At 38.4% G+C, this 26,939-nt stretch overlaps 1 protein-coding gene across 2 annotated transcripts in view; it reads left to right on the top strand.

Annotated features, from left to right (window-relative positions):
- The first annotated feature begins 13,518 nt into the window (after positions 1-13,518).
- Positions 13,519-26,939, top strand: part of C5 (complement C5) — a 90,030-nt gene continuing 76,609 nt past the window's right edge. The window contains exons 1-5 of one of the 2 annotated variants that reach the window (XM_078061700.1): positions 13,519-13,655; positions 17,161-17,353; positions 20,031-20,193; positions 23,361-23,431; positions 26,281-26,372. In XM_078061700.1, the coding sequence (XP_077917826.1) occupies positions 13,591-13,655; positions 17,161-17,353; positions 20,031-20,193; positions 23,361-23,431; positions 26,281-26,372 (584 nt within the window). In that variant the 5' untranslated portion in view covers positions 13,519-13,590. The remainder of the gene's footprint in view (positions 13,656-17,160; positions 17,354-20,030; positions 20,194-23,360; positions 23,432-26,280; positions 26,373-26,939) is intronic. The other variant, XM_036107768.2, reaches the window with a different exon arrangement.

The raw sequence follows: 26,939 nt of genomic DNA, 5'->3' as shown, positions 1-26,939 counted from the left end.
GGGATAAAAACAGGATTCCTTACTGAGTTCTCCCTCAAATTATGGGTAACAGTGCAAATCAGTACCGTTTGTAAATTATTTTTAAGACTATTTTATTTTTTGCATCTCAATATTTCATCCATTAAGTGGTTTCCATAATTAATTAATGACCTTTCGGCTATACTGAAAAATAAGAGGGAGACAGACTGCTAAAAAAAATCTATGCAACGTTGTAACCAGAGCACTAACAACAGCAATGAAAGAACAACAATCTGACGAAGCTGCAAAGAGAGTAAGTTCTAACAAAAACCATCATAGTACATATAATACTTTATCTTAAAAATAACAACTTTGGCAGAAAGTTGTGTGAGGGAGGGCTGTGGCAGCTGAGTTATGGAGACAGTGAAATGTGTAGACATCTGGGGAGGCTAATGGCCACATGGAGCCAAGATGTAAGTAAGTGGGGTGAATGGACATTATGTCATAGTACTCTGTTTCTCATTTGCTGGCTGCATTCAGCTGAGTAATGTACTTTGTGTTCAGCTCTTATTACATGGTGGCAAAAAATATTAAAGTGCTTGGGGAAAAAGAAGTGTATATGAATCAATGGGATGCATTGCTATCGTTCCCTTACTTCACAGTTATTATGAGCTAAGTAACATGCAGGCCTATAACTGTAGCAGAACAGAATATAGCTAAAAAAAAGTTGTGTGTATGTCCTTAATACTTTTACCCAGTGCCCTAAATGAAATTATTCCAGGGCTAATGGAAGTTATTGATGTTTTGTGGTGGTGGTGGTGGTGGTTGAAGTTCATGAATTGCTGGCGGTGATGTGAACACTGACTGGATAGTTGATGGTGTTAAGAAATTATTGTTTTTGAGGGTGAGGTTTAAAAAAAAGAAGTTACTGTCTTTGGGAGATACATACTGAAATGTTTACAGATAAAATAAAGATGCTGGGATTTGCGTCAAAATATTCCAGGGAGTGCAGGAGAGATGGGCACAGAGGAAACAGACCTGGCCAGAAGCAGACCCTTCCCACTGTAGTAAGTGGATGGCGGACCTACAACTGGGACCTTGGCCTTTTGATTTTTAGGCCTGTGTTCTTTTCATTCTAGAAAAAACTGGTTCCATGTGTTTCAGATCAATAAAATTGGTCTTAAGTAAATTGTGCTAAGAGTTGCAGTCCATTAAAAATGAGTATGTAATCCAGGAATTAAAACCCCAAATCCCAGTATGGAGTGCCCAGATAGCTAATACCATTTTATCTTTCAGAGTTCCGGTTAGAGCAATTTTCTTGAGGAACTTCCATTAGCCCCAAGCCCAAGCTCTGATAGAACTGTTACTTTCCTTTCTATTATTTACCTCAAGTCTATCGTTACACACTCATAAGCATGCTTATGTAGTTAATGTCTGTCTCTCCTACTAAAAATATCTAACATTTACTGAGGACTTACTCAAGGTCAGATTCTGTCCTAAGCTTTTTACAAGAATTAATGTGCCTAATTCTCACCACAGCCCTACTGAAGTATGTATTTTACTTGTTCTCCCTTTACAAATAGGGAAACTGAGGTACAGAGCGATTAAGTAATATGCACAACGTCCAACAGTGAGGAGCAGAGGCAGGACCTAAGCCCAGCAGTCTGATTCACGAGTCCACACACTGAAGCTCCCTGAGCAGCGACTGTCTCTGTTTGTGTCCTCAGTACTCATCTGCCAAGAGTGTGTGCACACTAAATAACTGTGAAATAAATGCACCGTGTGAATGCCAGCTCAGGAATGGCTCATACTTGGCTGTGCAGCCCTGAGCAAGTTACTTGACCTCTCTGAATTCAACATTTACCCTCACCACCATGCTTAGAGTTGTAAAACCCAAATGAGATCATGGAGGTGAAAACCACTTGGACAAACATGAATGCTTAAATAAATATACATGTAAGGGATGACACAGTAAGGATGCTTCATAAATTGTATTCTTCTAAGTACTTTAATTATATGAGAGAATCATGGATTTGGATTCAGTTTTGATCAAAAAGCATTTTAAGGAAGGTTAAGACAGTTAGAGGTCTTTTTTCACGGCATTATTTGCCTCAGTGGGGCATATTATTTGGTAACCATTCTCACTGGCTTGAAGAACTTGCCAGTGAGGATAGCTAGTTGCTTTTAGACAGAGGCTTCACATAGATCTTAAATTCTTCCTTAATCTTTTAGAATATGCTCTATTTCATTTCCTTCAGGGTGCAGCTTTCACAAGATTTATGTATATTATTTATGCTTTTAATTAAGACCTCAAGTAGAATAGAAGCACACTTAACATTACTTGGGAATTGATTTCCATTTTAAAAACAGTAGTGGGGTCACTCACTTTTGATTGGCTGTCCTAATTATAAACGCATTAAATAAATGGTTACCTAAAAAAAGAAAGAGTTTATGAAACAGATAATCAGAAACAGTGAATTGCTCTTACTTCTGGTGCCCACGTGCTTTCATTAGAAGTGAGGTCCAATCCTAGGCATCAGCTCCAAATTCTGCCACCGTAGCCAAACCTTCAGGTTTTTAATCAGCTCCTTGACTCCTCTGAAATACTATAGCAACTTGAAGTTATGGATTCCAAGTCATTCTATACTAAAAGCAAGTAAAAAGAGGAAATCTTTGAGAGACAAGTTCAATGGGAATGTTCACTCTACCCACATTTATCAGCATCGACTCAGGTGACAGGCACTGAGATGGGGATATTCAGAAGTGACTCCTGAGGCATAAAAGCTACAGAAGAATTCCCAAACACCCTTTAGCATTGTTATCAATATATAAATTTCCTTTTTGCTACAACTGGGATCATTTTATAATAGCAAGATCTCTTGACCAAAGTTTGTCTGATGCCCTGATTTGTGTTGGCTGGCCCCTGGTCCTTGCTCTTTTCTTGACTACCTTCATGGTGGTCTGTTCAGTCCTGGCTACTGATGGCCGGAGAGAAGGTCTCCTTAGTTGAACACATGGTGGCAGAAAAATTCACCTTTCCCCCTCTAAGATCAAGTTCTTAAAATGAAATATTTAAATATATTTCCTTATGAATTCTGCTTTCTATTACAAGAGAATACTCTGTATTGCCAAAAACAATAATCTTTGGTATTTCTACTAGAATTCAACATCATGTTTCAGTATTCATGAATATGGAACGCAAAAGATGAAACACTTGTGTCAGACACTGCTAACTAACCCAGAATTAGTTCTTTCTTTCCTCTTTATTATCAAAACCTGAATTTTAGCTGGCCACATTGCTGCTCAATTTCCCTTGAAGTTGGGTACAGACTATTCCCAAGTCTCCTGATGAAATGTATTTATGGGACTTCGAGGAAGGCTGCTCAAAGAAAGTTGATTAAATAGGGAGGGGTCTCTTTTCTGCCTTCTTTTGGTAGCCCTCAACTCAGAAACAATGGTTGGAGCTCCAGCAGCCATCTCGGACCATAAGGTAACACTAAAGATGAAAGCTGGATGATAGCATGGTGGAACAAAAAGATAATGGCCCTTGCCTCTCATGACATTTAAAAATGCCATCACAGCCTTGGACTTCTTTTATGTGAGAAAGAAATAAACATTTATCTCATTTAGCCAACAGTGATTTTGGTTGTCTGCTATATGCAGCCAGAACATACGTCTAATTATTGTAAACTCATTTTGTTTGCCTGGCCCTATGTAGTTCCCCCATCATAATGCTCATCACAGTTTGGTTTAACTGTTTGTTTGGTGGTCTGTTTTCAACACTAGACCCCAAGCTCCTTGAGCATCCTGTCTAGTTCCCTGTTGCTGCCCCAGCCACTAGCTCAGTGTCTGGCACATTTTAGATGCCCAGTAAACATTTGTTGAATGAATGACTGCAGGCACACCGAAATCTCAATTCTCTCTCCTCTTTTCCTCTTCTCTATCCTTTATATATTATCCCAACTGTCAAACTTCTCCATCTGATTGCCATCCTTCACGTCTCTCCATCGCTAATGACAACCCCGCCATCTCTCTATCACACCCCCTCCCCCACCATTCCCAGCTCTCTCCAGCACATCCTTCATTCCCAAGTCAGGGATGCCTGGGATGCACACCACCAATTTCACAAGGGTCAAGGACCTGAGTCTTAAAAGGGAGAGCTAGGATGCTAATATGGGCCTTCTCTCCAAGTTCACTTGAAGCTGGATCCCATGTGGCACCTGGGCCTGGGGTTCCAAGGACTCTGAAGGAATTCTGAGAGGCAATTCCAAACCTAAACCATGGTCTTAACAGTTCTCAAGGTGTCCCTTAGCCATGGCCTGGGCCAGGGCTTGGTGCAAGCCTCCCCCCCTTATGTGACAGAATTAGCGCTCCCCCTTTCCCAAATCCCTGTGGTCTCAGGCCCAGGCTCTGTCCCCAAGACCTGGTACAGTAGCTGCTCAGATGAGGAAACCTGCCCATGCAAGTGAAAGGCTGCCAGGGATGTCCACATGGAGCTGCTTTGTTCGCTCCCCTGACAGAGGAGGAGAAAAGCCTTTAAGAGGCCCCACCCTCAGCCCAGCCAGATCGAATCCATCATCCCCCAAGATTTTATTTTCCTAAGAGAAAAATGCAGAACTCGCAGAAGTAATTCTATGTGGTCTAGAGGCAGTATGTTATTAAGATGCTGGGTACATGTGGTATGGGATTTAGCATCTACTTCTCCTTCCTAATATATATGCCTTACTTCTAATCTTTGAATCTCTGCCTCCTCCCTAGTCCAGCAAACCTAATACCTAGTCTATTTCTTTCTTTCTTTTTTTCTTTACAGCTTTAAAAAAATTATAGTAAGATATATGTAACGTAATGTTTATTATTTTAACCATTCATAAGTATACAACTCAGTGGCATTAAATACATTCACAATGTCATGTAACCATCAACATCATTTATAGCCAAAACCTTTTCATCATTTGCAACAAAAACTCTGTACCCATTAAATGATGACTGCTCCTCCTGGTCTGTTTCTTGATCAGGGACCCTGCCTCCATCTTGGCCATCCCCTGGCCTCAGCCATATGGTTAGGTAGGTATTACCTATTTGCCAACAATCTTCCTTAATGTGATTTTCCGCCTGGCCTCTTGAGGAATACACCAGGATGACCTACTTGTTATGACATCCCTTTGCTGGACCACGATACTGGCTGTCTCTTTGATCTTGTCCCATTTTGAAAGTGCCCTATAGTTGCTGGTTGCCAAAATGAATGCTCTCTAAGCATCTACAGGCTAAGACACAGTCTGTCCCACCGTTGGGAACTGGCTTACTTTTAGGTCATAACTCCTAATTCATGCCAGTCTGTAAGTCTGCTGAAAGTAACCGGGCTGTTGTATCCTTCTGACAACCATCTCCTTCCCAAGCACTTCAACCTCCTTGTCATTCGCCTCCCAGACTGCAATCCCTTTGCCACTTCTCATTTTCCTAGTCTTCAGTCCTTCTATAGCTTCAGTAACTTCTGGAAGTATCCTAGAGCCAAAGCCAGCAGTTTGATGTTGTCTGTTATAGTCTCTTACAAGTTTCTCATCTCCTTGACATTCTTTGATCACTCTGCCAATGTCTTGCACTGAGTTATTTGAAGAGACTCCATGAGATGTGTTAAGAGACTTATCTTTGGAGAGAGATGTGAGTCCACTCCTGGCTTAGCTACTCCAGAGCTGGCTTCGGGGGCATGCAACTTGTGCAGTCACAGGGGGCCCAGCACTCAGAAGGGCCCCACTTGCTTTTGAAATTATTATTATTTTTTAAAGATTTTATTTATTCATTTGAGACACAGAGATACAGAGAGAGAGAGCATGAATAGGGAGAGAGGCAGAGGGAGAGGGAGAAGCAGGCTCCCCTCTGAGCCAGGAGCCCGATGTGGGGCTCGATCCAAGGACCCTGGGATCATGACCCGAGCCGAAGGCAGACACTTAACCATCTGAGCCACCCAGGTGCCCCTGCTTTTGAAATTATTAATAACTTTATCTTTGAACTCATGTCTGTACGTCTGACAGGGAAATGGAGCAGGCGTGTGAACAGAGGAGATAGGTATGATACATGTGCCCAGCATTCCTTGCTGCCCCATTCACACAGGGCATTCACGATACCCCACGAACACAGAATTCCAGTGGACCCACAGTGTGCAGAAGTTTAGTGAGACTCAAAGTGAGTACAAAATATGCCTGTCATGTCTATGACTGAGCAAGCAGGGGTGCTGATAGCCCCTGGAGGCCACACATTCCTTTGGGACCAGAACTTGGTTTGAATGCAGAAAAAAAGCAGTGGCATTCTAAGAAACACAAATGATGGGAACCTCATCGTATTCTTTCTTGTTCATGTTAATAGCCAACAACTTACCCTAAATAGATGACACAGAAGGAAGGAGAAGGACAGTGTAACCCATAGCTCCTTTTCCTTTCAGGCCTTCCCTATTCTTCAATAAGCAAAGGTAGAGAGTGTTGGTAGAATACACACATATAAAAAAATAAAATAACAGTTGAGTTTGTTTTGTGCTACATTTCCAATGTTGTGGTAAGAGCAAAGGATATATGCACGTATGAGCTATGAAAAACAAACTGTCTAATTTTGGTGATTCTACATACGAATTAGTGCATTTTAAACAGCCATTGCACAAAATAAATATGAATGGTAAAATTCATGCCATTAATTTAAACCTCTAATTTTCCTTGACTTAGAATGAAATTAAATAGCAAATAAAAAAATGCCATGGCAAGTTGAGGGAGAGACCACAGAAGAAAGGAAAAGGCTTTTTATGTTTTAATACTTTTAACAGCACTTTTTCTTACTTTTTGAACAAGCAGGTCTACATTTTCATCTTGCAGTGGGACCCTCACATTGTACAGGTGGTCTTGACTACCTCTTTCTATGTGATTCTGGGCTTCCTTCCTTCCTTTAAGCCCTTTCTGATCATCAGTTTCTTTGTCTGTAGAGTGGGAATGATGCCAAATCATGCCAAACTACATCAAGTGGTCTCTGCTGCTGGGCAATCATTTTATTCATTTCCTATTTTTTTTCTATCTAACTTCCAGGAAGATATCTATGGGGCATTCTGGTGAGGGGGAATTTATGGATAAATGGAGGAAAAGAAAATTATATAAAAGGGGGGGGCAGACTAAGCCTTTAAGAGGGTTAGCTGTGATTTTTAGAAAAATCCATTGAAGGGGGGGTCTGTGATACTTGGCTTTTTCCCCCCAATTAATGGAGACTTTTGCATGTTTGCAGGCAGAAAGAAGGAATTGATAAAGCAGGAGACATAAGAGGCTTAAAAAATAATCGTAGGAACTCCTTACATGTTTATATGATTTTCAATGCTCAGAGATTTCACATTTCAGCATTCTTATAAGAAGGCAAGGTAGGCATTTCTCTCTCCAAGAACTGAAGAAGCTAGTTCTCAGAAGAGACATGAAATTAGAAGCCAGAGTCTACCCTGGAAAGGCATTATGTGTTAGCACTGGCTGTCAATCCAAATTATTCCAGCCGGCTTTGGGATGCCTTTAAGTTACTACCAGCAGGCGGCGCTTTCGGGTAGGCCTCTGAGCCTGTTGTTCTTTTTTTTTTTTTAAAGATTTTATTTATTCATAAGAGACAGAGAGAGAGAGAGAGAGAGAGAGAGAGAGAGGGGCAGAGGGAGCAGGCTCCCCGCTGAGCAGGGAGCGCGATGCGGGACTCAATCCCAGGACCCTGGGATCATGACCTGAGCCGAAGGCAGACGCTTAACCATCTGAGCCACCCAGGCTCCCTGAGCCTGTAGTTCTTAAGAATTTAAAGTACACTTGTAAAATTAAAGTATTGGCGATTGGTAGGCAAGTGCCCATTAGCGGTGGTACTGAGTGCAAGGAGCTTTCACCAGCGTTGCATCTTTAGAAAAACAGCTATTCTAGTGTACAAATTTAGTATTGCTAGGTAATAATTTACCTCCAAACTACGTCGCTTAATATAACAACAAACATTAACTGTCTTCAGTTTTTATGGGCGGGGGATTCAGGAATGGCTTAGCGGTGTCATTTTTGGCTTGGGTTCTCTCAAGGACCTAAATACAAGATCATCCACTGTTGGATTTGAATCACCATATTCCCTAGGATGTGGGAGTTATTCTCTGGCTCTTGCCACCTGTAGCCTTGTCAGGTAATCTTCCCAATCTACCATCTGCCTGGTAGTCTCATTAGCTAGCCTTACCTCAGGTACCCCATGAGGAAGGGAGAGCTGGACATAAGTCAGACTAGTCCTTCACTTAATGTCATACTTATTCCCATGTTGTACTTTTGAGCCTTTGCCTAGAATATACCATGGCATCTAAATAAGAATCAAAATGTATAGATTGGGCTCTATAAAGTATTATAGAGTTTATAAAATGGAGAATCAATTACAAATAGCTGGAGAAGGTGTCAAAGAGAAGATAAGACTTCAGCCTGGTTCGGTATGTCTCTTTTCTTTTTCCTACTGGCCCCAACACAATCAAATCCCCATCTCTGCAAGTTGTTAGATGTGTTCCCTGAAGCCTCAGTTTCTTCATTGGTAACCTGAGGGTTATAGCACTCTTTAGAGTGGTTGCTCATATTAGGGACAATTTATGTAAGTTCATCATTACAATAATTGATACATGTTAGGAGCTAGTAATTGGTAGCTATTGTGTTGTCATTATTTGGATACTCTTTAAAAGTTGGGAACCTGTCCTCTGTGCCCGACTCTGATAAAGCACCTGTCAAAATGCACTGGAGTTGAATAGGTCTTGTTGAGATGGTGAATTAACATTTCTGGCCTGCCTTCTTAATTCCTAGACCTACTCCTGGGAAGTAAGAAAATGTTTCAAACAGTATCTTTCATTAGGGTCAGAGTGAGGATGTTCTTTTTGAGGAAAGACCTCTTACAGCTAGCTGATGAGGTAAAGTGGTAGGGTGCACATAATCTGCTAATGGAAATCAATGTCATAAACAAGAGAAAAATTTATTTAAATACCTTCTGAAAAGTTTCTGGTCTGTGGGAACCTTTTTGTGCTCCTTTGCTCACTAAGTTAGAATATCAGACTCCCAGGATGTAGCAATTAGATGGACTCTTAAGAGGTCAGTCATCTAATCCCAGACCTTTAATTGACAGTAAACAAACAAAAGAAGTAGGGGCAAAATTCTGCTGGGTGTTCAATGATAAATATTCTTTCATCCTGAGATTCATGCTACCATTGGTGTGGTGTTCTGCCTGGAAGCAGCCAGGAAAATAAAACTATATCAAATACAGATTGCTACAGTGCTGTGCACGTATTTCCAAAAAAGAATGGAAGGTCATAAATCTGTCTTAACCAATAATAATAATTTTCAGATAATAATTTTCAGATGGTCCATTTTCGGACAACCATTTTCTTTTCTTTTTTTTTTTTTTTAAGATTTTATTTATTTATTTGACAGAGAGAGACACAGTGAGAGAGGGAACACAAGCAGGGGGAGTGGGAGAGGGAGAAGCAGGCCTCCCGCCGAGCAGGGAGCCCAACGCGGGGCTCGATCCCAGGACCCTGGGATCACGACCCAAGCTGAAGGCAGACACTTAACAACTGAGCCACCCAGGCGCCCTCGGACAACCATTTTCATGCTATGTGTCAAGAACTATATACATATTTCATTTCATTCTCCCTTAGGCTCTATGAGGCATTATCATTTGATCTTATAGACAATGAAAGTGAGGCTCTAAGGGTTCATTAATTTGCCCAAAGTCACATACCTAGTTAGGTTGAGTCAGGATTTGAATTCAAGCCTCCCTCACTTCAAACCGTCCTTTTTTTTTTTTTTTCCAATGAAATATTTCAAACTTTTAGGAAAGTACAGCAACTCATCTATCAAATGCCAGTATAACTGCCACTAAACTTCACTGAATTATTCGTAAAATATTGCCATGCTGACTTTAGATCTTCCTTTAAAACAAAAGATAATGGATACAGTAGAAACACTCTATATACCCTTTTCCTACCCCTTCCCCAATTCTCCTTCTCTTTCCAGATATAGCTGTTATCCTGATGTAGTATTTCTCTTTCACAATCATGTGTTTATGTTATTACTACTGATGTAAATGTCTAGAGACAATAGCATTGCTTTGCGTTTTTAAAACTTATATAAGCGTTACTATGCTTTTTGTGTCATTTTGTGGGTTGGTTTTATCAGCCAACATTGTTTTCCATTGCATGAAAATGCAGTAATTTATTCTCTCTTGTTCTAGGTTGCTGCCAAATTTTGCTATTACAAATCATGCTACAAAGACCATTCCTGTACTGGTCTCTTTGGGCAAATGTGTGAAAGTTTTCTGGGGTAAACACCTAGAGTTTTCTTTTCCATTATCCTCTCCCAGGCCTCTTGCAGTCTGTGGTGAATTTCTGAGCAACGTTGGGATACCAGGGTCTGGGATGCTGGATACAAGTAAGGGATTGTGAAGGAACAAGGGACTTATAGAGGATTTGGTGTTGACAGCCCAAGTCACTTGGGAGAGGGCTTGAATTTGCAGCTAAAGCAGTGGCTCTTGGGCATAAGGAGAAAAGAGATTGGCTTCTCCTTTGGCTTGATCAACTAAAAAACTAATCCTTTAGCTTGATTAGCTGAAAAACCAATTTCAAGCTGGACTTGGAGATGTTGGTGGAAGTAACAGGAATGGACCAAGTGAAACAAGAACACTTGGAAGAGGTTGTTTGGTGCTTTAAGTCAATAGTTTTTAAGCCACGTGTCCAGGGACCCCAGAGTTCCCATTGAGCCTCCTGGAGGGCTACCTGGGGGTGAACGTGGGGGAGACAGGCAGACAGCAGGGTCACCCCTTTCTGCTTCACCTGGATGGAGTACCTCTACTCTATTTTACACATTGGAATTTTTGGTAAGACTTTGTTTCAGTAAACTATTGTAGCTGAATGTTTTTGAAATCCATTTAAATATATAGGAAGACAAGTGACTAATGAGAGATATTTATTTAGGAGGTTCCCAATTAGATGTAGTTTGTACCCCAATATTCCGTCTCACAGTGGTGTTACGGTCGAGCACTTAAATAGATGGAGTAGGCTGCATTCTGCAGTACTGGTAGCAGTAAGCCATATATAGCCCATAATTCTCCTGACGTACCAAATTGAGGGTATAAATAGGTTAAGAATAATAATGATAGTATTTGACTGTTTATTCCCCTGGCAGGAACACCTTCATGCCATGGTAACTTCGGGGAATAATAAGTAATTAAGCTACTTGGCTGGAGAATCAAGTAGGACCCAGATCAGGAAGGGCCTCATGAACTAAGTGGAGTCATTTGGGCTCTGTCCTGAGGGCAGAATTGATGTGGCATTAGCAGGAAGATCAGGTGACCACCAAAGTTTCTGCCAGACCTGGATTCTCTTCCTTTAGAGATTCATATTTGTATAAAAGCCAAAGGCTCCCTCAAAAGACAACATTTTAAAATGTGAAGAAGAATCCACCTCTGAGTCATGTTTAAAAGGCAGATAAAAAGTTTAAACACTTGAACATGAATTGAATTTTGGTTTTATTGAGGACCTTTGAGATCCATTTTTTATTTTATTTTATTTTATTTTATTTATTTTATTTTAAGAGACAGAGCACATGGTGGGGGGTGGACAGAGAAGCAGAGTGAGAGGGAGGGAGAGAAGCAGGCACCACGCTCAGCGCAGAGCCCGACGCGGGGGTCCACCCCACGACCCTGAGGTCATGACCTGAGCCGAAGTCAAGAGTTGGATGCTTAACCAACTGAGCCACCCAGGTGCCCCAAGATCCATTATTTTAAAATATGTTTTCTACCAGGAAAACATGCCAGTGGTTTGCAAATATCATTTATCAATATTGACTCTATAATACAAGCAAACTTCCTTGCACTTAAAATACAAATATTATCCATGATGATTTGAGTATTCTTGCTTTCTCCAAAGTATCCTTTCCCGAAAATGATGGCAAAAGGACTTTGTTTGTTTTGACTTGATCCATCTTTCGCAACCCAGTTTAATCATTTTACAGATTCCCTTTTGAAACACATGGGCTAGATTGTCAGACAATTGTGGCAGATTTTTATCATTTCAATAACATTTGCAAGAAATATCATTAGTGAAATTTGTGTATCAAATTTTCCTTTGTGTGACTTTTTTCTAATGAGTTTAATACTAAAGTGTTGGTAAAGTAAAACCTTATTAATTCAAAGCAAGGAATGCCATGTGACCATAAAACATCTGAATTATAGAAAAATGTTTAGAGAAATCTGTTTTGTTACTTTAAAATAGAGTGCCTAATCATGATCTCAGGGTCCTGGGATTGAGCCCCGAGTCAGGCTCTGTTCTCAGTTCAGAGTCTGCTTGAGATTCTCTCTCTCCCTCTTGCTCACTCTCAAAAAAATAAATAAATCTTTAAAAATAATAAAATAGGGGCGGCTGGGGGGCTCAGTTGTTAAGTGTCTGCCTTCAGCTCAGGTCATGATGTCAGAGTCCTGGGATCGAGCCCTACTTCGGGCCCCCTGCTCCGCGGGAAGCCTGCTTCTCCCTCTCCCACTCCCCCTGCTTATGTTCCCTCTCTCGCTGTGTCTCTCTCTGTCAAATAAATAAATAAAATCTTTAAAAATAATAATAATAAAATAAAATAGAGTACCTATTATATAGTAAGATAGAAATGAGTACAAATAAAAGGAAGGTCGTATGTAAAAATTTTTCCAGTGAACATAAAACATAAAAATCTCAAAGACAAAATTTTATTTCATCCTGTAGTTACTAGATTTATTATAGGAAGCTTTGTTTTTCTTTGGTTCTCATATTAAAATTATTAAAATCTTCATTGAAAGGTATAAACGTGAGTTTATTTTTTTAAAAAGATATACTCCATCAGAATGAATGTAAATTTTGAATTTGTGTCATATGAATTAATAGATATTGGAGGATATCCACTCCCTACTAAATATGAAAGTATTTGCTTGGTTATCTCCTAGAGAATGCTGCCAGGTCCTCAGCATGGCATTTTCATTGCCTCTCGCAACCTTTCCTCTACCTAATGTTCAGCTTCTTCTCTAGACTGGGGTGACGAAGGCACCATTCTACAGAGCTTCTTTGCAGATCCATCTCATCCTTAGGCCATTTCCAGTGCCACGGACACTCCTGCTCAGGATTTTTCTAGAAAGACTACCTCACGAGCCCTGTCTAAACCAGACCTGTCCTAAAATCACCTCATTTTGAAACTGAATCCAAGTAGGTCTCTGTCAGTATCAGAGTGCATCTACCAGAGGTGTGCTCACAGATGATACATCAGAATGATTGTCCTGATAAGAGGGGAAAGGCCAAAGGCAATGAGATTGACTTGCTCCTAGCTTTGAGCCATTCACTGCAGCGCCAAATTCCCATGTTAGAATATCCTTATTTGTATTAATCAAAATAAACCTCTAGATGTAAATCCCTATAAAATATCTCCTACCTTTACATCTGGACATTAAAGGGTGTTTCAGTTCTGATTTTAGTTTTCCTCCTTAGTAGTCCCTCTTTCTGACATTAATCATTAACCAGTAAACTAACTTACCCAAATTCTTCAATCTCCGTTTACATAAAAGGAGAGTAATCTTCAAGAAGGTTATACCCATGGTTTACTGCGAACTCCAGCCATGGGCCTTTGGGGCATACTCTGTTTTTTAATCTTCCTGGGTACAAGTTGGGGACAGGAACAAACGTAAGTAAAAGAACCCATCTTCATTTTTCAATGTATCTTAGGTGAGAGGAGTGAAAAATTTAACAGACCGTGTTAATTTGAAAATAACTTTCTACTTCCTAGAACACCAAGTGAATAGTCTCATCTCTGAATGAGAAAGTCATGGAAGCATCTTGGTGTGATGAGTGGCTAACAATATGGCAGCTTTATGGGATTATTATTTATGAAAGTTTACATAAGTGTTTGAATTCCTCTTCCAAAAAGCGCAAAATAAACTCAAAATGATAAACTTTCTTGCCATTGATTGCTTATTTGTATTTGGTACATAGTTTTTTCTTTGTATGTTCCAGGTACTGCACATAGTAAAGCAAGTGTTACTTTGGGGTCAGTTCTAATACTGTGATTTGAAAAAGCGATTGTGATTATTTCTAAATTTATGAATTCTTCACAAATTTCAGTGTTATTATTGGAATATTGTGCATTTTAAGGTATGTCTTAAAAATACTGATTTTGTATCCAGAGATAACATTTTAGTAATGAGAAGGAACTGGAGAGTATCTAATTGAATCTACTCATTTCACAAATAAGAATAAGTCCAGACAGAGGGGAAAGTGACTTGCCAAAGATCATGCTACTGGAGGGAGACAAAAGCAGGGCTTTTATTAAGGACTCTTTTTTACCACTTCAATTCATTTTTTCATTTGTCATTTTTTTCATTTGTCATTTCATTTGAAAAATTTCATTTTTCATTTGTATATATATATACAAATATGTAAAATATAAATATATACTCAGGATATCATAAATTTATAACACTCTCCCACCCCTAATCTGATTTTCTCACATGGCCACAATCACCCCATTCCCCAAGTAGTTCTTGTATAACCCTTTTTAAAAGACAAGTGGCAGAAGTTCAAGAGAGATTGAGATTAGCGAGTTCAAATCACTGGTAGAACTAGGACTAGCACCCGGGTCCCCTGATTCTGAATTCTTTCCACGACACTGTACTGGCCCTTAATAAGCATCTCCTCTCTTTCTCTGAAAAAAAAGCGAGAGTGTACCATTTACAGCATGGCAACCAATTTAATTAACTTGATTGACTGATTGATTCAACAAAAATTTATTGAGCGCCTACCATGTGATAGTCCCTAGGGATACAGTAGATGGTATAAAGCTTGCATTCTGGTGGGAGAAGCAAATCATGGATGGGTGAATGAACCAATGAATGAAGGAATAAATAAGGTCGAGTGGTTATTATGCAAGGAGGAAAAAAATAAAGGAGAATCAGAGGATAAGGAAATGATGGGGTCATTACCCAAAAGTGTAGAGAGGAAAGGTTCTTTAAGGAGGTGATGCTCAAACAGAATTTGAAGGACGTGAGGCGGAAGCAAACTATGCAAATATCTGGGGAAATAACATTCCAGGTAGAGGGCAAAATAATATTGTTGCCTCTCTGCAAGCTCAGTGGCCTGATCCTCTTAAACTATTGAAAGAAAATAAGAAAAGTGTGATATATTTTTTAGATATGATTTTTTTATATGAATAGATTGTGGTCCTGATAAACCAGTAAGGACCAAAATCTGTATGAAGGGTGATTCCAAAGCCACCTTTTAGAGACTTCTAAATACTGAATATTTTATGTTTTATCACTGCCACCACCACATAGACAATTCAAAATTAAAACAATACGAAACTGAAAAAGATAAAATTTGCAAGAATGCCAAAACTAAAATAGCTTTTTTTCCCCTAGATTTTTCAGATTGCAAAACTCTTGCTAAATTCAGTTTAGTATAGCAATTGAAATTGTTAATTCAGGAAACAGGCTGCTTGGGTTCAGTTCCCAATTCTATAACTTAACTGTGTGACCTTGGGCAAGTTCATTATCAGTTTCTTCATCTGTGAAATGGGAGTAATAACAAGACCTTTCTCACAGAGTGGTTGTAGCCACACAGTGAGTTTATATATATATAGCCCTTAAAACAGTGCCTCGCACAGGGTAAGATTTCAGGAAATGTGCCTTATTATCAGCAGAGCTTAACTTTTCTCATTTTCTACTGTTCCTGGGTAAGCATTTGAGGAATTCAGATGATGGTTGGAAGTCTGGAGATTCTTTTCCCTCTTTTATAATTTGTCTATAAGTGATTCCAAGTTAGTTACCATGTAGGAGACTGACAGATGTTTTAAAAGGATGTAATTGCTTCCAAATTAATTTTATGGTTACTAAAGACTTGTTGACTCTTTAAATGTCGTAATGTTGACAGGGGCCTGTAAGAATTCTGCCAGGTGCGGTGGCAGGTGGCCTCCAGGCCTGTTCGGCCACTTGAATTAGTCACTATGACCTTTTGTGTTGAAGCACACTTCTCTCTTCCTCTGTGAGAGCACATGTAGCTCTCACTGTTCAAATTAGATACTTTCATGATATTTAATTAATAACCTAGTTTATATTTTAAGTTTTCTTTTCATAAAACATTGAAAATACACACATTTTAAAAATGTTACTTCAGAAACTTATATAAATTCACTTCCATTCTTGTATAAACCACATGAAAAATAAAACTGGAAATAATAGCCTATGGTTGTGAACATAGCTTATAATCTTGACCTTAATTATACACGTTAACGACTGAGAGAAAGATGTGAATATAAAGTTCTGCCTCATTCACGTACAAGCCATGTGACCGTGGTCAAATTATCCTCTTTTCACTTGCAAAATAGGAATAATATCAGTATCTACACCATTGGCCTGTTGTAAAAATTAAAAGAGTTGTATATAGAGTGTCAATGCAGCCTCTCCTATGGTAACTATTCACTTAATATCATCATTATTGTATGATTGTTACTATTCTTCAAAGACCTCCATCCCTCCTTCCATTTCTAAATGCATTCCCCCAGCTCACTCTTATCGTATCCTTTTCTTTATCCACTCATGGTATAACACAATACTTCTAAGATTACTTCTTTTTAACTAATTTAGTGAAATTAATGAATCTTAACATTTATTGAGTACAAAGCATGCTAGGTGTTTTCATATACACATTCTCATTTCCTCCTCACTGCAAGCTGGTCAGGAAGGTGATATTTTCACAAGTCAATTATTTTGGTCTTAAAAAGTGTTAGTGACTTTACCATGGTCACTCAGCCAGTAGATGACAGAGTTGCAATTCAAGCACTGGTGTCTTTGTTGCCTTTTTCTTCATTGAGCAAAAATATTGACCCTATTTACATGTTCCAGTCAACAGCTTTTTAAAAGTCTTTCTCTGCTGCAGTAGCTCAGGGAAAGTGTTATTATTTCTAAATGTTAACTAAATCTCCAGTTCTGTTTCTCAAGTCTTAATTCTAAGCTACTTCTTTTTGGAAACTATGCTGAAATTATCACAGATCACTTATAAATTTTGATTTAAAAATAATCATTTTTAAGTTGAGAAAATGTGCCTATTTGAGTCTCTCAAGTGAGATGAAAAAATTAAGAATGTAACGAAATACATCACCTCAAGATATTGGTCCTACTCTTTTCCTGTTTCAACAGATATGTCATTTCAGCACCAAAAGTATTCCGTGTTGGAGCATCTGAAAATATTGTAATTCAAGTTTATGGATATACCGAAGAATTTGATGCCACAATCTCTATTAAAAGTTATCCTGATAAAAAATTTAGTTACTCTTCAGGCCATGTTACTTTATCCTCAGAAAATAAATTCCAAAACTCTGCAGTCTTAACAGTATGTATTTATTCTTCATTTTCTTTATACATACAGGATATTCTCAATAAAATGTGTACCAAGTTTGAATGTTGATAACGTAGAGATTTGGCCATTTGTATCACTCACCACTGTGTGATTACTAAGTGCTGTCAGTCACCAATGATCATATGGATGAAACAGAAAATTCTAAATTGGAGAGTTGTATCTGCTTTTTGTGCAATGCATGTAAATTATGATGTTTGTATTGGAAAATAAAATTGTACTAATGTACATATTTGGAAATGAATTGAAAATACTTGTTTACTGTGAAAATTATCATTACATAAAATAGAAAAATATGAATATGCATCTTGATCTGTAATGCATTGCCTACAAAAACCCAATTAAACTCTGATATTCATCCATTATAGCTTCCAAAGCTAATAAAATTATTGATTACTAAACTGAATAGCTCTCATTGAAAACCTGTAGTTAATACAAAGAATAATATGGATCAAATAACTTTTCCTTCTATTTAGATATCGTAGTGTACCTTGGTTAGAGAAGCACTTGCAACTCATTTCTTATTTAAAATTCTAACTAAAAATTACTTTCATACTCAAAATATTGTTTTAAAGTCTGATAAAAATTCAAAAATAAAAAATGAGAAAATCAAAGACTACTAGAATTGGAAGGGGCTCTGAGGTTCATTTAGACAAGTGATTATTTTTATTTTTAAAGATTTTATTTATTTATTTGACAGAGAGGTAGGAGAGAGCACAAGTAGGCAGAGCACCAGGTAGAGGGAGAGGGAGAAGCAGGCTCTCTGCTGAGCAGGAAGCCCAATGCGGGGCTTGATCTCAGGACCCTGGGATCATGACATGAGCCGAAGGCAGCTGCTTAACTGACTGAGCCACCCAGGCACCCCTAGACCAGTGTTTCTTTAAAGTGAGCTCTTTAGGGCGCCTGGGTGGCTCAGTTGGTTAAGCGACTGCCTTCGGCTCAGGTCATGATCCTGGAGTCCCTGGATCGAGTCCCACATCGGGCTCCCTGCTCGGCAGGGAGTCTGCTTCTCCCTCTGACCGTACCCCCTCTCATGTGCTCTCTCTCATTCTCTCTCTCTCAAATAAATAAATAAAATCTTTAAAAAAAAAAAAAAAATAAAAAAAAATAAAGTGAGCTCTTTAAAAAGAAATTTAAATTTTAAATTTTAAAACAGCTTAAGATTAGAATTATATTGATATTTAGTATTTTGAATTTATTTTGTATATTTGTTTTGATTTTATAATTATGTAAAACTCATAAGCATAAGAAGATTACACCCAGTCTTAGGTTTGTACATATTTAAGTACCATTGTAATAAAAATAAATTTTTATTATATTATAAATAATAAGAAGTCAGCACTGAGAGTCCTCCAGAACATTTTATCCTTTAAAAGAGGTCTGTGTATTACTCAAGTTTGAGAAACACTGATCTAAATACGTTCTAACCAAGTGTAAGAATTTTTTCATTAATGTTCTTGATTGTAAATGCTTGAATTTCTTAAATACTTCCACTTACTAGATTTATTAAGAATTAAAATTAATTTCCCAATTAATTTCAGTGGACACTCTTATCTGATGTCACTAAGATGTTTAGTGTGGCTGTTACCTTTAAATTTAGATCAATCAAATTTAACTATAATAAAAAATTCAGTTCATGAGTCACAATAGTCCCATTCCAAGTGCTCAAATAGCCACATGTGACTGGCAAGTACCATGTTGACAACATAGATATAGAATGTTTTCATCATCATAGAAAGTTCTCGTGACTCGTGCAGACTCAGTTAATTGAAAGATTAAGTAGAGAATCATAAAACTGCATGCATATCTTCAGCATTTAATTTTATCTTAACATTATAATGTATCTTTGTTTGCCAATTGTTTGATGTCATGCCAAGGTCTTTAAGCATGGGTCCCCCGGTTGGAGTGTCAAATCTTATTTATTACATGTCATACCTTTAACAAATCATCTTTGCTTACAGTTTCTGTTCCTTTATAGTGGAGACGGAGCTTAAAGACACTTGCAAGGCAGTCTGAGTGCAGAATCTTTATAGGCTGTTACTGTCTGTCTTCCAAACTTTGACAGTGCTCTCACGTTTGATTCCACAGCAGTTGGTTTTAGTGATTTACTTTTATCCCATGTGTCCAAAGCCTGAGTTTTCATAGAAACACTCTTCTTTCTTTTATTTACTCTTTATGTATTATATTTGCATATCATGCAATGTAAAGTGGATAATTACAATTACATACACCAAATGAGAAAGCATGCAGCTCAATGGGTGAGAGCAGAGGGATAGAGATGTAGTACAATGTGTCCTGAACATCAGTCAGGATGTTGAACTGAGGGAGTGGACAGCATGCTAATCAAGTGCTGACCAAGTGAAAGTTTGTTAAGAAGCTTCTGTGGTAGTAATTTTACTAAATACATATAAAATTTAGGAAACATGGAAACCAAAAGACTTAATTGCTTAAAGCTAAATTTTTACTATGATATTTGACACTGACAGGCTCTGGGTAAAATGTATTCACTATTCTGTCTCTACTACTTTTTAAATGGTTAAATACATATGCTCTTTTTTTGCTTGTTCTAGTGAGGTGACAGTGGTATTTAGATAATCAACATGTTTTATAACCTAAGTTATACTCTATTCTGTCATTTTTTTTTTTTTAACAGATACAACCCAAACAATTGTCTGGAGGACAAAACCCAGTTTCACATGTATATTTGGAAGTTGTATCGAGGCATTTTTCAAGATCAAAAAAAGTGCCAATAACCTATGACAATGGATTTCTCTTCATTCATACAGACAAACCTGTTTACACTCCACAACAGTCAGGTATGGTATAAGACGCTGCTTCCTCTGGTGGAGAGGGGGTGATTGCCATATTGTAGAGATTTTTTAACACTTGAAATTAAGTGCAGACAAGTTTCCAACTTGCTTAAAGAGTCTCAACTCCTAATGACTTTTACATTTATAAATATCATTTTAATTTAAAATTTATATGGAAATCACTAAATACATAACTTAAATATAAATTTTAAGTTCATATGGAAACTGCAAAATCAACAATTATATTATCTGCCCCATTAGTTATTTCTATGAAGAAAAAAGCTTTTTAAAAATTGTGAAATGTTGTGTTATATCTTATTTATTAAACAAGTGTAAGATGTAATTGCAAATATAGTTTTGACAGTGGGAAAATAATTTATTATAGAGCCATGTTCATAAAAAAAATTCCTTTGACTTTGGAGCTATTCTTCAAGTTCAGAAAATAAATCCAACCCTAGGGGATCAGATATTTCAGCAAAGAATAAACTAGATCACAGAAATATATAGATATTAATTTTCTAAGGGGAATCTACCTAAGAAAATTTCTAATAGAACATGGCTTCATAGTCATGGTTCCTCTGTTAGTGGGAAAAAGGGCAGGATAGAGATAATAGAATTTACCTCACCGAATTGTTGTGAGAGGTAGGTGAATTCATATGGGTAAAGCATTTAAAACAGTGCCCAGAACAGAGTAAGCACTAGGAAAGTGTTTTCCATTACTGTTTAATCTGTGGAATAGCACAAAGCCTTATTTACACAGAAGAAAAAAAAATTACTTAAAAGTAGTTCTCTTAGAAATTGATTAAATCTTGCTATTTATAGCTCTAATATCCTAATCCACACACTTAATCTGCAGATCCTTGAGGGATTTTTAGTATAAGCATCTTTAGGATAAAGGTTTAAATCTTCAAGGCTTTGTAGGGTAAGGAATTTAGCATATTGACCAAAATCCTTCAATGCCATGCAGCCTGTGTCCTGCCTTCCCCTCCAGCTTTCTCAGTCACCATGCTCCCCCTCATCTGTGGAAACCAGACCAAATGACCTCTTTCTATTTGCTTTCTCACACTCTTCCCCCCACCCCCCACCCCCATATGAAGACCTGTATATCTCTGCCAGGTACATTCATTCCCCGCCCCCCCACCCCTCCACTTTGCCTTATTAATACCTACGCAACCCTAACATGTCATCCCTAGAGGGCAGCCTTCTCTGACCTCTCTGATGGCTTCCAATCTCCCTCTTTTTTGCTCTCAGGAAGCCGGGCAGTGCTCTTTGTAATGCTCCCCACCCTGGAATTGTACATACACTTGTGTGATCATGTGTTCACTCTCTCCTCCGCTCCATTGGAAGACTTCCATGCCTGATCTGTCTCACCGCCACATCTCCAAGTGCAGCAAAGTGCCTGTACATAGAAGACATTAATAAGTTTTTTAAAACCTAATAAGCCATATCTTTGGTACTAAAGAATTAGATTGATCTTGCCTCTGATACACTGTTGCTATGAAGACAAGATTAATTCTAGTCTAAACACAAACTGGGTTAGAAATTAGATAAGTAGTAGGCATAGAAATAATAATACTAAAATAAAAATAATAAGCATTTATTGAGTAGTTATTATGTGCCAGGCTATATAAAAGCTTTGTTTCATTTAGTTCTCATAACACTATAAAGCAGATACTAGCGTTTCTGTTTTAAGATGAGAGAACTAAGATTTAGAGGGATTTAGTATCCCATTCCAGGGCCACTAGGAAGTGGTAGTCGTGGGAGTGAAACCAAAGTTTTGAACTCCAGGGCATGAGCTCTTACTTTTTTGTGACATACTGCCTCTGGCAGCCTCCCAGTGATGCTCAGGGATGAACTGGGTATGTCCATAATATAGGAGGGAGCACACAAGGTGGGAGAAGAATATAGGAGGGAGGACGGAAGGTGGGAGAAGAATATAGGAGGGAGGACGCAAGGTGGGAGAATATAAGAGGGAGGACGCAAGGTGGGAGAAGAATATAGGAGGGAGGACGCAAGGTGGGAGAAGGGGGGACAGCAGAGTGTGTATGTGTGTGGGAGGGATTTACTGAACATTTTGCTTTGACCTTATGGTCTTAGTGAAACCAATTTTGGAGAGTTTAATGTGACTTCTCATGTAGAGCTTTACATAGTACTGACCCTTTAAAGGGCTTATGGCTCCAGTTCAGTTTTATTTTGTGAGTAAAGTTTTGGCCATGAAATGATTTGAGCCTCAGTAAATGAACATCAGAGAAATTACAATATGTCATATTGGAAGGAACTAGAACAGCATGTCTCAAGCAGCTAAGAGTTCAATTCTAGCAGATGCAATTGTTTAAAAGGCAGGGATCTCTTAATGGGCAGAAACAAATGAAAAGAACTAATTTTTCTTGAGCTCTTGCCATTACTCATTTAACAATGATGGAACAATTATAGGATCTGGCTCAATGAATCTAACAAAACCATACAATTCAAAGCTGCCTTTAGCTACAATAAGGGATACTTTGGGGACTTTTTGGTTTTTATATGTGCAAGAGTGTATAATGTCAAAATCAAACTATCTAATTTTCCATTAAAATCTACAACTCTAGGGGCACCTGTGTGGCTCAGTCGTTGGGCGTCTGCCTTCGGCTCGGGTCATGATCCCAGGGTCCTGGAATTGAGCCCCACATCCGGCTCCCTGCTCTGTGGGGAGCCTGCTTCTCCCTCTCCCACTCCCCCTGCTTGTGTTCCCTCTCTCACTGTGTCTCTCTCTGTCAAATAAATAAAATCTTAAAAAAAAAAAAACTACAACTCTAATATGAGACAATATAGTATGCTCCCATATAACCATATGGGAGAGATCACTATTTTGCTACTATGAAATTCTCAATAAACAATGGTCTAATGTATGTTCCCAAAAAGTTGTATGGAAATATATTTTAATAAAGTGGACTGTACTTTAAATTCACCTGGAAAAGTAGCTCTTTAAAGGAATCCAAGAGGGTTCTCTTTAAAGGAAAATAATCTTTAGTAATATATATGTCTGTAAACTAACTTTTTCTTTCCTTTAAGTACGAATTTTTGTGATATGATTTTTTAAAAATTATACTCATCTCCTTTAAGGATGATTATTGTAAAAAATCAAAATACCCTGTGTTTAGCAGAGGTTTTGATGATATCAATTGTTCTTACAGTAAAGGTTAGAGTTTACTCACTGAATGACAACTTGAAGCCAGCCAAAAGAGAAACTGTCTTAATTTACATAGTAAGTATGTTATTTATTTATGTAATAATTTAATTCATCTTTAGGATAAGATACATTGTTCCATAACCCTGCCCTAACACCACACTAACTCATTCAATGTTGGGTAAATGGTTACTGAACATCTTCTGTAAGTATAACATTGTAAATCTATATGTCTGCAATAGATATATGTAAAATGCTCATGAAAATTCACTTTCAGCAAGTTATGATTTTGAACTAAATCCTTGAAATATATACTTCATGGTTTCTTTCTTAGAGAGCATCAATCAATCACTATGAATTGATTGAATATTAATTGAATATTACATATGAGATTTTTGATTTGTACAATTCAAGATAAAGAATTACAATCTGGGCACTTACACTTAAGAAACTGAGGTTAGTAACATACTAGCACATGTGAAAAATAGTGTTAAACCATGAGATAAGGATCAGCAGTTATCAACACTTTACCAGTGATGACATGATGACATGTGTAACAGATGACATGCCTACGTGCAACAAGCTCCCATGGTCTTACCCAGTTTGTGTCACAACCCTACAAAATTATTGTGGGGAAATAACTGCCCACCTATTAACAGTAGGTATATTACCCATGGCCCTTCCCTGTAGGCTGCAGCACCTGTTTTCCTACTAACAAACCCTAGAAGATAAAAACCCTTACCAGAACACATGTAAAAAAGAGGAATGTATACGGATAACTTTGAATGCTTTATAGCCTACACAAATCATAAACCTTTCACAGACTTTAACGTCTGACTATTTTATAGTGGATTACTTGTGAAACATCAGAGTGTGCCAAGACTGTGGTTGATGACTATTGATATAGACCGTAAACTCCCGTAGTCCAGAAAAGAGATCAGGGAGGCTAAGGGACCCGTCAAGGTAGAGGTGAGATTTGAACTGGGCCTGGAACAATGAGTAGAATTGAGAGCAGTGGAGAAGACATGGGCGGGTTGCTGGAAAGGAGCAACAGACAGCAGTCCGAGGTGAAAGGGATCGGACATGAAGAAAGCAACCTGATTCCAGGGCAGAGGCATCCCTGGGACCAGAGAGGTAAGTAAGATTTGAAAGTTAGGCTAGGGCCATAGACTTGGATCACCAGACCTGGAAGTGAAGACTTCACACGGCAGGTGGTAGGGAGTCCCTGCAGATTTACTGAAGGGACAGGACTAAGGATGGAAGGGAAATGTGTAACCGTGAACTCCACTGCGGTGGAAGTGAAGGAGTATGCAGTGAGGGAACCCTGGGCTGGGCTGCGGCTGAAGCCCTGATGCAGGGAGAGAGAAGCATGCTGTCAGCAGCAGGAGAAATGCAGAGAATGGCCTCCCAGACAGCCTGAATCAGGGTGGGGAGAGTCACATGGAATGCCGCAGGGAAGTGGATGGGAAGCTGACTTGTCCTAAAGCTGTGCGTCTTTTCCTCTGGAACCCAAGATGTGAGTGTCGGAACACACGTACACACTGGGTAGATACTACAGGACAAAACCACACTTAGAGTACAAACCAAACAAACGATACAGTGGGGCAAATGACACATGGGCTCAGAAGGCAGACCAAATGGAGGTAAGAGTCACGGCTGACAGTGATCCTTTTCTGGAATAGAATAGGTTTCAATTAAAGGAATAGACACAGAGTTTTACAAAATAGTGAAGAACTTCCTATTAAGAAATAGCACGAGTTTTCCAATGGCAGCAGGAAGGACTAAGAAGTGAGATAGCAAATAAACTGGCCGAGTGGTATAGGGAGTCTGGAAGGGAATGAAGGAGAGTGTCCAGCTCAAATGCACTTTTTCTATCAGAAAATACTAGAGGATGTGGACAGATGCTTTTTATTTTATTTCTCCTGGTTGAGCTTGAGTGATGAAAAATCCTGGCACCACACAAGGAAGAGTGGATGCCAGTTGTCTCATGTAGGAGCTGCCCCAGGAAGAGAGGATTGAGGAATCTGATCCCAGAGCGGCAGAGAATCAGTATACAAGAAGTGTCCTGAAAATAGTGCTCAAGAGAGATCATCTTAGAAGCACTGTGCATGATCAATTGCAGGGATAAAGAGCAGCCCAGATGATATTTAGCTGCGATCCTTACCCTTGTTCAGAATAGATCTTTTTAAGTCCAGGGAAAAATACCTTAAAATCCTGGCCATGAATTCCACAGTCATGACACATGGTGGTAAATTTCTGTGTTAAGGTCAAAAGCAACCTCTACATGTAGTCCATATTTTGATAATTTTCAAACCCACACACAAAGCGGAGTTTATGGGGAAGCTTTATGAAAACTTTCAAGTTTGTTTAACCATTTTGAGTGTTTTATCAAGTTCAAAATGTCCATAGTACACAGTTATAAAATGTCTAGCTAGTTAAAGCATTTTATAGTATATTTGCTTTGGAAAACTTCAAATGAACAGATACGAAATTTAGATTCTGGTATCTATAAAGCCTGTAAGTTCACATTTGGTTAGTTGTAACATCAATTATTGTTACATTTCTTTTTTTAGTTATGCAATAGAAAGTTGAGTCTCTTCTGGATAATTGAGGCTAGGATATCCCGGATACCAATATAAACCTTCTTTCCCTCCCTTCCTCTCTCTCTCTCTCTCTCTCTCTCTCTCTCTGTGTGTGTGTGTGTGTGTGTGTGTAGCAGGAGGTGGAGGAGAGTTTCAAAAAGAAGGGAAGTAGCTTAAATGAACCCTATTTGCCTTCCACAACATTTAAGTGATCTTCCTCCTTCATATTTAATTTGAAGACGTAGATATTTGTTAGTAAATACTTCTGTAGGTCAAAGATATTATAATCAGCTGATTTTTTAAATGTGGCTTAAGTGCTTTGAGGATGTTTGTTTTTATTCAAAGGATCCCGAAGGATCAGAAGTGGACATTGTAGAAGAAAATGATTATACTGGAATCATCTCTTTCCCTGACTTCAAGATTCCATCGAATCCTAAGTATTTTAAAGCATTTGTTAATAAAGTTTTCTCTAGAAAGCACATCTGGATCTTTGGGTTGTGAGGCAGATAACCAGTCAAATGGAGCTACCTGGTGTTAACAAAGGGCATAAGCGTGGAAGAAATGAGGGTGTGCAAAGGAGTGTACTTGGGATGCGCACGGGGTGGTGTACAGAATTGTTGCATCACTATATCGTATGCTGAAACTAATATAACACTGTATGTTAACTCACTGGAATTAAGATGAAATAAAACAGATAAAAAGTAGAAAGACCCTAAAATTTTTTAAATAAAAAATGAAAAGGACATAATGTAAGTTTGAACATTAAAAAGAAAATTTAAGTCTAATGAGAAGTGAGGCTCAGTTTCTGGCAAACAAAAACCTCCCAATACTTCCCACCAATCCTCTTTATATATAGAAATAAAAATTTAGAAGAGGCAAAAATAGTCCGTGGGCTTTTTTTCATTAAAACCATCAACCTTCTACCCTTCAAGGAATCTAATAGACTATCAGTCTAAAAGGCTGGAGTGGTCCCATGCCTTGCTCTGAGAGTTATAAAAATATTG

This window comes from Halichoerus grypus, chromosome 14 (assembly GCF_964656455.1).
Source record: "Halichoerus grypus chromosome 14, mHalGry1.hap1.1, whole genome shotgun sequence".
Classification (NCBI taxonomy): domain Eukaryota; kingdom Metazoa; phylum Chordata; class Mammalia; order Carnivora; family Phocidae; genus Halichoerus; species Halichoerus grypus.
Note: the sequence above shows the minus strand (reverse complement) of the source record. Positions and strands in the feature narration are given on the sequence as shown.